Source organism: Peromyscus eremicus, chromosome 18, assembly GCF_949786415.1.
Source record: "Peromyscus eremicus chromosome 18, PerEre_H2_v1, whole genome shotgun sequence".
In the NCBI taxonomy this organism is placed as follows: Eukaryota; Metazoa; Chordata; class Mammalia; order Rodentia; family Cricetidae; genus Peromyscus; species Peromyscus eremicus.
Window position 1 is genome coordinate 21,528,914 of NC_081434.1, and position 12,128 is coordinate 21,541,041.

The 12,128-nt window shown below is 37.4% G+C and overlaps 1 protein-coding gene across 1 annotated transcript in view; it reads left to right on the top strand.

The window, feature by feature from the left end:
- Positions 1–12,128, top strand: part of Acss3 (acyl-CoA synthetase short chain family member 3) — a 199,845-nt gene that overhangs the window by 60,768 nt on the left and 126,949 nt on the right. Inside the window, exon 4 of the mRNA XM_059245803.1 lies at positions 2,590–2,734. Coding sequence (XP_059101786.1) covers positions 2,590–2,734 — 145 coding nt within the window. The remainder of the gene's footprint in view (positions 1–2,589; positions 2,735–12,128) is intronic.

Genomic DNA, 12,128 nt, shown 5'->3' on the forward strand with positions numbered 1-12,128 from the left:
CCTTGGAATGTATCAAACTTTTCATACACAACAGTAGTACTGTTCAGTGTTTCCGGAATTTGTTTGCTGAATCCATATTTTGCTCATATGTACACTAAAGCTCCTGCCTTGTATCTGCTGACATTATATTAGGCTAAACACAAAACTAGATGAATGATAATCAATAACAGTCTTCACTAATAGCCTACCATTAAGAGTAATTTGTTTTTCCAGTGGCACTCCTTTGAAGAAAACTAAATTTTCATTTGTAAGTGGCTATCAATTTGGAGATAGTTCTGGGTTAGTGTTCAGAGCATGTGTCCACTTTTTTCAGCTCAAGACCCCATCTGATGCAGACTTTCCTCTTAGAAACACTTTTATTGTATTCCACAAGTTTGGATATATTTTGTATTCATTTTTATTCATTTATAGAAAATCTTTTCTTTCTTTATATCTGTTTTGTTTCATTTTTCACTCAATATTGAGTTGTTCAGTTTTTATGAGTTTATAAGCTTTCTGTTGTTTCTATTGTTGATATCCAGCTTTCATCCATAGTGGTCAGATAGGATTCAGGGTGTTCTTCCAATTTTTTTGTATCTGTTGAGACTGTCTTTGTGTCTGAGAATGTGGTTAATTTTGGAGAAAGTTCCACGAGGTGCAGAGAAGAAGGTATATTCTTGTGTATTTGGGTGAAATGTTCTATAAATATCTGTTTGGTCCAGTTGGCTTATAATGTCTGCTAGGTCCAGCATTTCTCTGTTTAGTTTTTGTCTGGATGACCTGTGTATTGGCAGGAGTGGATTATTGAAGTCTCCCACTATCAGTGTGTGAATGTCAATATGTGATTTAAGCTGTAGTAGTGTTTCTCTTTTGAACTTGAGTGCCCTTGTGTTTGGCGCATAGATTTTCGGAATTGCAATGTCCTCTTGGTGGGTTTTTCCCTTGATGAGTATGTAGCATCCTTTTCTATCCCTTCTAATTAGTTTGGGTTGAAGCCTATTTGGGCAGATATTAAAATAGTGACACCAGCTTACTTCTTACGTTTATTTTCTTGGAATATCTTTTTCATCTTTTACTCTGAGGTGAATTCCTAATTTTTTTTTATTTCAAGTTTTGCCTCAGTTTTAGTTTTCTTTATTGATTCTATTTCCAGTTGCAAGTTTTTGAATTGTTTTCATTTCATTCTGCTGTTTGGCTATGTTTTCATAGATTTCTTTAAGGGATTTATCTGTTTTCTCTTTAACAGCTTTTTTAACATATTCTTAAAGGCTATTCTGAAGTCCTTGTCTTGTGCTTTAACTATGTTGTATTTCTCACAGCTTACTATAGTTGGGTTGCTGGGCATTAGTGAGGACATTTTGTCCTAGCTGTTATGTTTCTATGTTGGCTTCTAGGCATCTGGGTTGCTATTGGTGGAAAACTAGATGTTGATATCTGGTCTTGTTTTTGTTGGGTTGGTATTACATTCCTTTGCTACTGTTGCCCTCTCTGGATCTTAGGAGAGTGTGGTGGCTGTAGATTCCCTGGTACAGAATGCGTCTGAGATCCTGACAGGTGGGGCCACTGGGGGTTTTGATTAGAATGTTTCTTTGAGTTGGGAGCTGACACTTAAGGATGGAGATAGGCTAGAAGAGGGTTTCTGAGGGGGTCCACAGGAGGGAGGAAAGCAGTTTGTGATACCAGGATCAGCTTAGTCCCCGGGAATGGGGGCAGAGAGGGAGGAGAGGCCACTGCTAGTAGTCTCCCACAGAGCTGAGGATGAGAATGGGGGATTGGATTTGGAGAAGAGGAAGATGAGCGAAGGTCTGAAGATCACCTACATGCCTCACTGGCTAGTGTGGCCTCTGGAAAGGGTTTATTTGATATAGGTTACAGTTCATCACCTAGAGAGTCAAGGCAGAAACTTGCAGCTAAAAACTGCAGCAGAGACTGTGGACGGATTCTACTGGTTAACTTGTTTCCCCTTGCTTGCTCTAGGTAATTTTTTATACAGTTCAGGTCCATCTGACCAAGGATGGTACAGTCCACAGTGGGCTGAAAATACTCCTGTTAATTAATAATTAATAAATGCCTCCAAAGACACGTAAACAAGACAATGCAATGGAAACAATCCTTCAACGAAGTTTCTCTCTCTCCAGCTGTGCCTAGTCGACAACTATGACAATATATTTCAAAGAACTGACTTTTTTAGGGTTTGTCTATTTGTAACAGCTAGTGGAATGTCCACCATACATCTACCATTTTCCCTTTTCATAATCTCTAATGCTTCTCTACCGCAGTTATATAGGATTCATTTTACCTCTATAAATATTACTCAGGTTCTGTAGACTCCACTTTCATCCTAAGCAATAATATCCACAAAGCTGTCAGTTGAAAGTACAAAGTGTGCTTTTTCCTGTTATACATTAATATAAATCCATATTTATTAAAGTAAAAATGTTCTCTGGATGTCATTCTAAATATGTGTTTTACCACCATCATTTCCCAGCCTGAAGTACTGTAGAAAACACTGTCCTGAAGACATCCATCGCAGCTAGATATGGGGCAAAGTGGTTACACAAAAATATATCGTGAAAAGAGTCATTAATTTTTCTTTGCAATGTGTTTCAGGTTTGTGGAAGGGATGCTTAATATTTGTTACAATGCTATTGATCGGCACATTGAAAATGGCCAAGGGGATAAGATTGCCATCATCTATGACAGTCCTGTTACAAACACCAAAGCAACTATCACCTATAAGGAAGTCTTGGAGCAGGTAATGTACCAAACTTTCTCTCCATATTGGCTATTATATAGAAGTTATGTAGCTAATGTATGTTCTCATTATATAACAGTTTTAAATATATTGCTATGTACTAATGATTTTTTATAATCTTGGAAGTGAACACTGATTACTTGTGATCAACTTTAGATTTTTCTTAATCCCTTCATTCATATTTTATAGTACTGAAAGGTACTCATTAATTTATCTGGAAAGGCATGTAAATGTTCAGAATAGTATTAAATGCTCTTCTGACTTTTGTGCTCCCCCTTATTGTCACCACTGGGACTAGCGAAGGCTACTCCTTGTTTTTATGTGCTTGGTGATCTCCTATACGCTCTCCTTACCCAGCACTGTTCATGTTAGATTATCATCTAAATTTTTTCTTACTCATTTTCCTTAAAATGACAAACTTCCTTACTTTTAATTTCCCTAATTACTAAGGATGTTGAACACTTTTAACTTCATTTTCTGGCCATTTTTATTTCTTCTTTTGAGAACTCTCTGTTGAGTTCAGTAACTTAATTTTATCTGGGTCATTTGTTTTCACGGCTCTTTGTTTTTGAGTTCCTTGTAAAGCCTTAACATTAATCTTCTGTTAGAAGTGTAAGCTGGCAAAGGTTCTCACTGTGACTTTCTTCTTTGGTCAGCTGGAGGGGAAAATGGCAAAGGAAGAGATGATGTAATTACATTTTAATTAAAATGTATTTTTAAAATAATGCCATTTGGAGAGTAAAATCCAGACTCCTATGGCATACAAGACACTTTGAAATCCAACCACAACATCATTTCCAGTGTTTATTTCCTAGTATTATTAGCCATCTGTACAACTTCCGTTCTTCCTTCTTACCTTCCTCTTTCTTCTTGGATGTGGTGTGTGGATGTGTATGCATATGAGTAGCCCAAGACATGGCCAAAAATATAACCAAAAAGGAATGCTGCACTCTATTGTTTGGTGTACTGGTTCTGAAACACACACCGAGTTGACACTGGAGTCAATGTGTTCATAATATATGAGAATCACAGTGCTAACGTAAGAAGAAATAGAAGCTCTCTGAAGTACTGTACTCTTTGGTATAGGTTTGCATTTTCACATTTTGGAAGAGGTGTTATTTGTGGTTGGAAAAGTACTCCTATGAATTTGGCACACTGCCACAATCTCATTTTCCGAATTTGAAAACTTAAGATAATTGTACATTTTAATTGATGTTAGATTGTACAGAATTTGATGTTTATTCATACATTTTATTTCTGTTAGCATACTGAATTTGATGCATATACAAACATTGGAGTCAAAGAAAAAAATCTTTCAGGAAATCTTAAGCAGTAAGAGTGTGGACTTTTTCTGTTGCTTTCTCCTTAAATTATGTAACTGTCTAAGATCGCCACAGAATCTTTCTGCTAAGTCATCTTCTTTCCTCATGCTGAATCTGGACTCTGAGACTCTTTTGACTTCTGTGCTAGTTCACTGGTTTCAGTTTACCCTGACATGAATGACCTTAAGAGGGCAGTGCCTCTCAGCTGCTGTCAGCCCCTGGTTCTCCAGGCTTTCTGCTCCGAAGTATTAAAGGAAGAACTGTTCCACACAGAGAGAGGGGCGTTGTTCTGTTGCTTTCATTACCTGCTCCCAACTCCCCGCAGTCTCCGTTTTATTAAATGAGGAAGACAGAGAAAGATTTAATGAGCAATGCCATTGAGAACAAACAGAAAGAACAATCTTTGCACCGGGGCTCATTTCCTCTACCTTTGTTCATTTTTTCACTTGGCATTTTGGGTGGGTACAACTTGATTTCAATTTCTTAATGTTTCTTATTTAATTAATAGACTGCAAATTTTAGGCTAACTTGCCTCAGTGATAAGAAAGACTGACAGTTTCAAGGGGGGGGCGGTCAGAGCCTTTCCAACGTGGCTGTGTTATCTGCATGTCTGATGATTTTAAACAACCCTTGGCTGAGACATTTGTCCAGGGATTAGAGACCTGTTTAAGGTCCGCCCTCCATTCTGTGTATGATTACCTTTTGATTATCAAATTTCGTTTGGAATAAAGGATAACATAACTGGACAAATCTCTTACTACCAAGTGCTGAGAAAATATATAAATATGAAAATTCTACACACCAATCAGAGATCCCCCTCTTCCCACCGATTGGTGTGTAAAATGAATGAAAAAAATTTCTTATTAAAAAAAGAAAGCTAAGGTAAAATAGATTTTAAAAGGAAGAGGAACATAAATTATCTGCTCTGGTAAGTGATTAGGGCTGATTTTCAGTAGGTTTTACTAGGGGTAGATGCTCTCAGTCTAAGGGAATAATAAATTATATCCAATAACAACCCATAATACCTTGGAAAAGTCCCTCCCTTTACAAAGAATAAAATAATTCTCTTTGAAAAAATATGAAAATTCAATTGTAATACATAGTCAGAGTAGGGCTACGTTCTGTACTCTGTGGAAAAACGTAGAAAATCACTGGTGTTTGGTATTGCTTCCTCAGCTGTATCAATTGCCTGTGCTAATTTATTATTTTTTATCTTTAATTTTTTAAGTGTATGAGTGTTTTTTTCTGCATGTATATGTGCACATGTATGCCCTCTGAGGCCATAAGAGGGCTCACAGTCCTCTCGAACTGGAATTACAGACCATTGAGAGCTGCCATGCAGTTACTAGGACTTGAACCTGAGTTCTCTGGAAGCACAAACAGTGCTCTTAACAACTGAGCCATCTCTCCAGCCAGCCCCTGTGATAACTAATTTATAAAGACAAAACGTTTATTTGGGGCTACCCTTCAAGACTGCATGGACCTATTTCTTTGGGCCTGTGATGTATGGAGCATGTGTGGTGAAGCCAACTGCTCACCTCACGGCTGAGAGTCAGAAAAAAGGGGAAAAGCCAAAGAGCCATGACCTTCTCTGTAGACACAACCTTAGTGACCAGAGGAAGCTCCACCTTCTACAGGTTCCATTACTTCTTTCTTTTTTTTTTCTTTTTCTTTCTTTTTTTATTTTTTATTTTTTGGTTTTTCGAGACAGGGTTTCTCTGTGTAGCTTTGCGCCTTTCCTGGATCTTGCTCTGTAGACCAGGCTGGCCTCGAACTCACAAAGATCCTCCTGCCTCTGCCTCCCCAATGCTGGGATTAAAGGCGTGTGCCACCACCGCCCGGCCATTACTTCTTTCTGTAGCACTGCTCCAGAGGCTGAACCTTGGTGCAAATATCTTGGACAGACACTTTTGGAAACCATAGTATTACCTAATGAAGTCAAGAGTAAACAGGATTTAGTAAAACTTCCTGATTGACAATTAGATTTAGTCCAATTGCTTATTTTGTACATGAAATGAGTTTTACGCTCTCCAGGTATCTTATGACTCATGTTGTCTGTTCTATTTTATCATCTTTAATATCTTCTCTGATAATATTAACTATAAGTGTTCTTCCCCACACTGCTCAATAGCCCCCTTTCGCTTTCTTATTTATTACTCAATATTGTTCCTTGGGTTTTATGCATATGCTTGTGAGTGGTTCTGCTAATTTTAATATGTAAGGTTTATAAGGACAGACATGTTAGTTTTATCTGTAGAATGTTGCCACACACATAGTGAATATGTATTGAATTATGAATGAGTAAGTGAATGAATGAATGAGTGAATGCACTACCATTTGAAATTTTAAAGTTTACTGTATTTTGTTGAATGGAATTCTCTAGTGTACATTAGAAACAGAACTTGAACACCTTTCCTAACTTATTTTTATTTGGCTTGGTTCTCCAAGATATATGGATTCTCTTTGAGTTCTTCAAAATAAGCAGCTGAGAAATCTGCATGCTAAGAAACATGCATATACTTATTGTACTCTTTCAAAGTTAACTGATTATTTTAATAAATCTCAGTAAAATCAAAGGCATGTGTGTTTGTACAAGCACACATATATTATGTTGAATGTCACTAATTTAATGTTGAATTTATCATTGTGATTATGATATATTATTAATATATCATTAAATTATGATTTTAGGTTTTGTTATTCCGGCAATTATGAATTTTTGTGTGTGTTCACTAAGTAAAAAGGTGACCTTCCATGAAGGGCACCTGAGAATTTTTTCATGAATAAAGCTATATGAGGGAAATTGATAAAACATAGTGTGTGTTAAATTTTCCAGATCTAACCCACCTAAAGTGCCTATTATCTTTATTAAAGGTAATTTTTGCAACATAATTATAGCTGTAGTTATAATTATGAAGGCTTAATAATTTAGCAGAGAAAATTACTCTGTAATCATGGGCTATGTTTCATGAAAAGTCCACTTCCAATCCCTGCTCTTCAGAATGCTCTCTTCAAAGTATGAAATCCATCTATCTGCTCAGAAATAGGTCAGGAGAAAGCAGGTGGATGCTCTCTTATCATTGACATTGATATTATTCTTAAGCAGACACCCAAAAGCCAAGGCACAGTATTGTACGCTCAAATCTATCCCTGCTAGTGATGGTCTTGTTGAGAGAAAAGGAGGCGTTATTTCATCTATTTTATATCTCAAGGTACCCAAATAAATACTAAAAGGCAAATAAGCACTAAAATGCCACTAAAAATTATATATCTGTAAGACAAATTATTGTTTTCATGCTTGATAAGTAGATGAGTGATGCTAATGTATGTAGAAATTGCAATCATGCATGTATTTCCCTCCAGGATGCAATGTGTTCAGTTTTATGTAAAGACGATATATATAGTTTTAAATAAAAATCAGATGCTATCCATATACATTATTATGATTTTACAAGTAGTATTTGTATGTAACTAGATCAGGAAGCACAGTATTCCAAGCTTCAGTATACCAGAAGCCCTCATTATCACTCCCTATGTTATTTCTCATCCAGTCCCTATATGAATGCAACTCTGACATGTACAGACCATTCATGAGATATGCTTATGCTTAAACTTTATAAAAGTGAATAATGTAATATTTTATGTTTGTGGATTTTCTCTCCCAACTTTCTGTTTAGGACATTCATTTCATCCCCAGAGGCCGTGGTCTGGTTATTTGGAAAGTGCCTGTTTAAGAGCATTGCCAATTTTGGTTTTGACATGCATACATTTGGATTGGGATACATTTAGGAATGAGCTGTTTAGTTCAGTTATGGCTCACGCGGAGAGTGATTTGTTACTGCACAGTGGCTGTAGCAATTTTCTGTTCCTCCCTGCTGAATGAGAATATAATATTCCAACATTGTTGACAGTTGCATGCCTATTGAATTTGGGCCCTTTTGATGAATGTGTGTTCCTGTGTGGCAATGACACATTGTGGCTTTAGTTCATTTTTTCCAAGAGGTGATGGAGCTGAGCTTTCTCATACTGGATGACCCGCCCTTTTACACCCTCTTTTTAGAAGTTCTCACTCACAGCCTCCACCTAGTCACTTTTGTCCAGGATTGCTAGTCTGCCACATTTTCAGATTTGGGGAGGAACCATTTTCACAATTAAGAGAAAGCTTCCTCAATATTTTTAAGTTCTTAGGTAAAAGGATGAAGATTTTAAAACACACGTTTTAGAATTTATATGATTTTATGAATCTAAAGCTGACAAGATTTTTTTTCTATTTTTAAAGTAACTAATGAAAAAAAAAAACTACACCTTGATATTCTTCCTAGCTACTCTTTGAAACAATTTGGACACAAATACTCTCTGGTACAATGTCTTGAAAGAGGAAACATGATTTCCAATGTTTAAGGCAGATGAAAACAAAAACAAAAACCTACAAAGATAGTCTGGGTTGATACTTTCACTAATATTAAAAGGCTTTGGCTAGCTGGGTGGTGGTGGCGCATGCCTTTAGTCCCAGCACTTGGGAGGCAGAGCCAGGCGGATCTCTGTGAGTTCAAGGCTAGCTTGGTCTACGGAGCGAGATCCAGGATGGCAAAACTACACAGAGAAACCTTGTCTTCAAAAAACAAAAAAACAAACAAACCAAAAAATGGCTTTGGTTAAATTGGTTTTGAGTGAACAAGTCCAAAAATTTTTCATAATCCTTTTTGTCTTTGTGAGTCAGTTTTATGATGCAGTGTTTTACACACACACACACACACACACACACACACACACACACACACACATGCACACACAATGTCTTTTAGCAGAAGCACTTGTATTTAATTTGAAAACAAGTTATAATCAACTTAATACTAACTTGAGTTGCTTCAAAAATCTTCACAACTTAGAAAATTTGTTAGATTTGGAGATTATTCAAAATAAAGGAAACAAGTAAGAGTTCAATTTTAATAGACAGTATAGGAAACTACTAACAAAAAGGAGGAAACAATGGTTTAATATTTGCTATTTTCCCATTTTCCAGTATTTAGAATCACTTATTCCAAATGAAAGCTGCCTGTTACTTTTACGTCAATCTAAAATAGCAGCAATACAACAAGCCCCTTTACTTTTCTCAGCTTGGTTTTTGGAGATGATATTATCTACGAAATCAAGATTACTGTTTGGACTAAAAACTAACTTCCTGCTGTACCAGACGCTCTTTCCACCGTGAGACCCAGAGCATCTTCTGTATAATTTTCTCCAAAGCACTAGCTTATTCTCCCCTTTTACTCTACTTGTTAATGTCCCAATGTGATCTCTTGAATGGAGAAAAGAATCCTGTGGGTACGAGCAATATTTTATTCATCTTTTAACCTACACAGTAGCTAGAATAGGCTTCCCACAGAGAAGGATCATATCACACGCTGATAGAGTTCAGGAATAGAACACTCAATAACATTCATTAAAAAGTAAAGACAAATCTAGTCTGTGACTAAGAGAAATAATTATTTCTAAAAATATCATTGTCCTCCCACATTTTAATTTCCAAATGAGGATTTTTATTTTTAATGGGTGAACACAGTCCCTGTTTTACTGTGTTCCCTAACTTTGAAGATCCATATCCTGCCCTATTTAAAGCTCTGCTTATGACATTTTCCCTGTGGTGTCATCTTCAAAACCTGGAAAACTAGTGCATAGTCTTTATTCTTGTATTTTCTTAGTGAATTTGTCCTACACATTGGTAGACTTTACTAAATGACTTGTCTGCAAGATGGCTCACCTCTGAGCTAATCAGCAAGTCAATTCAACAAAATCAGTAGGCTCTTTCCTTTAGATTCCTTATTCTGGAATTAAAATGATGAAATCAAATGTATTTATGTAAAGCACATGTGAAATATCCCATCCACATATTGGCACTTTGGGTACATTATGAGTTCCAATAGTGAATGATACTGTTTTTGTGTACAGGGAAAACACATTGTTTTTGGGAAAATACATTATGAAGTGAAAAGATAATTCACTATAACAAAAGGAAAAGGAAAACAAAGGCTATCGAGGGGCTTGGGCTGCTTCATTCGAGAGAGATTTCCAAAGTGGAGGCTTGCCACCAACCAGATAGACCTTGAGGCAGGTCGTGAATAAAATGTAGCGAATAACATTTGAATATTTACATGAAAGTTTTGTTGTGCAGAGACTGAGAAACTAAAGTAGACCTGGCCCACTGGGAAATCTAGAGGAGAGTGGTAGACGGTCATGACGGGAAGACAGACCATGTAGAAACTGACAGACCAAGATCAAATGAGGTGTTATATTGTGTACCCTAATAAATTTGCCCGAAGATCAGAGAACAGAACAAGTCACTAGATTAATCAAAGAAACCAGGTAGTGGTGGCACACACCTTTAATCCTAGCACTCAGGGGGCAGAGATCCATCTGGATCTCTGTGAGTTCAAAGCCACCCTGAACTACATGAGATTGACTTAGTCTAGGAGAGAAACAGAGTCATCAGTTATATAACACACATCTTTAATCCCAATACTTGGGAGTCACAGGCCTTTAATCCCAGCACTAGGAGAGTTGAGACAGGAAATGATATGAGTGGGCAGAGAAAGGTATATAAGGCGTGAGGAGACAGGAACTAAAGGCTTTTCAGCAGAAACGTCCCTTTTAGCTGAAGGCTTTTTCGGCTGACACCCTTTCGGCTGGAGCTCTTTCAGCCTGAGGAACTGGTGAGGTGAGAGGTGATGGCTGTGGCTTGCTCTGCTTCTTTGATCTTTCAGCTTTCACGCCAATATCAGGCTCTGGGGTTTTTTTATGATCAGACTTTCAGAAGCTCGTGTTACAATCAAGTCTGTATTTATTCCCAGTTTAATGGAAAATTTCAGATTGCTAAAGGAGTCATTTTTGTCTTCTCTGTAGAAGCATGCAAGAAAGACGGGATGGAAGCAGATGACAGTGGTTCAGAAGAGGAGATGGGTAGGCATGGCTCACCTTAAATGGCCCTAAAACAGCCGCTTCCATTGATATAGGCAATGAGGAGATAGTGTAGTGAGAGTCTACATCATGGATTTCTGGTAGGATAATGCAGAGACAGCCTGTGCAATGGCTTTCTGGTGTTTCTCTCACACTCACATGTCAGCTTACATTTCTGGCTATACCTACAATATTTGCAAAAAATGTCTGATTTATCAGTTACTTGCATGTGCCCCCTTTGCTCCCATATTTGAGGTCTTATTTTACTTTTCCTCCCGATAAAGTTTTTTATGTAATTTTTTTAATGTAATTTTTCATGTAGAACCACTGGAATAATGACTTACTAATTATTTTGTTCTTTCCCTCTCCTATGTATCTATATGTGTGATAGATACAACATCATAGACATATAGTATGCATGGTTTTAATAATTTAAAGTTTTTCCAAGAAGTTATGCAATCTGCTGTCTGCAGGCCAAGCTGCTAAAATTTCAGTACTTAGTTTCCCTTTGTATTTGATCTTGGACCTACACTCCTGCTTGCACACCCAGGAGACCTTGCTGTCATACCTTCCTCACCCTGCTCTCAAACAGTGAGGATGAATCAATCTTTTCTCCCTCATAAAAATAAAATATGCTAATAGAGTAGTTTAGTTTCTTTTAATTTGTTCCAACCCAATTCCAGGAAATCTTATTGTACCTTTATTGGCGAAATTATTAAGGCCACTCCATGTAGTTAAAAGAAAGATTTATTTAGTGGGTAACTTACAAATGAAGGGATAGGTAGGTCGCGGGGTCTGGGGAAGGTGTATCACAGTCCAGTGGTGTTCTCTGGAGCTCTGCTCAGTCAACCTCCGCCGTCCAGGGTCCCGGAACAGAGAGAGCGCTGGCCCATCCAGATCTCCGGTCTCTTGGGTGCCTCCCCTGGCCCCGCCTTGTAGGAGTGACAGTTGCCGAGGTCTCAATGGGGGTTGGAACTTCAGATCAAAGCTGGAATGGCTACCCACTACATACCTTCATCCCATTCTTCAAGGCTGTCATTTGTCTCATTCAAACTGTAGTGAAAGCACAGATGTCTCAATTCTAGAAAAGGTGAGAAAGATATAAACAGATGCAGAAG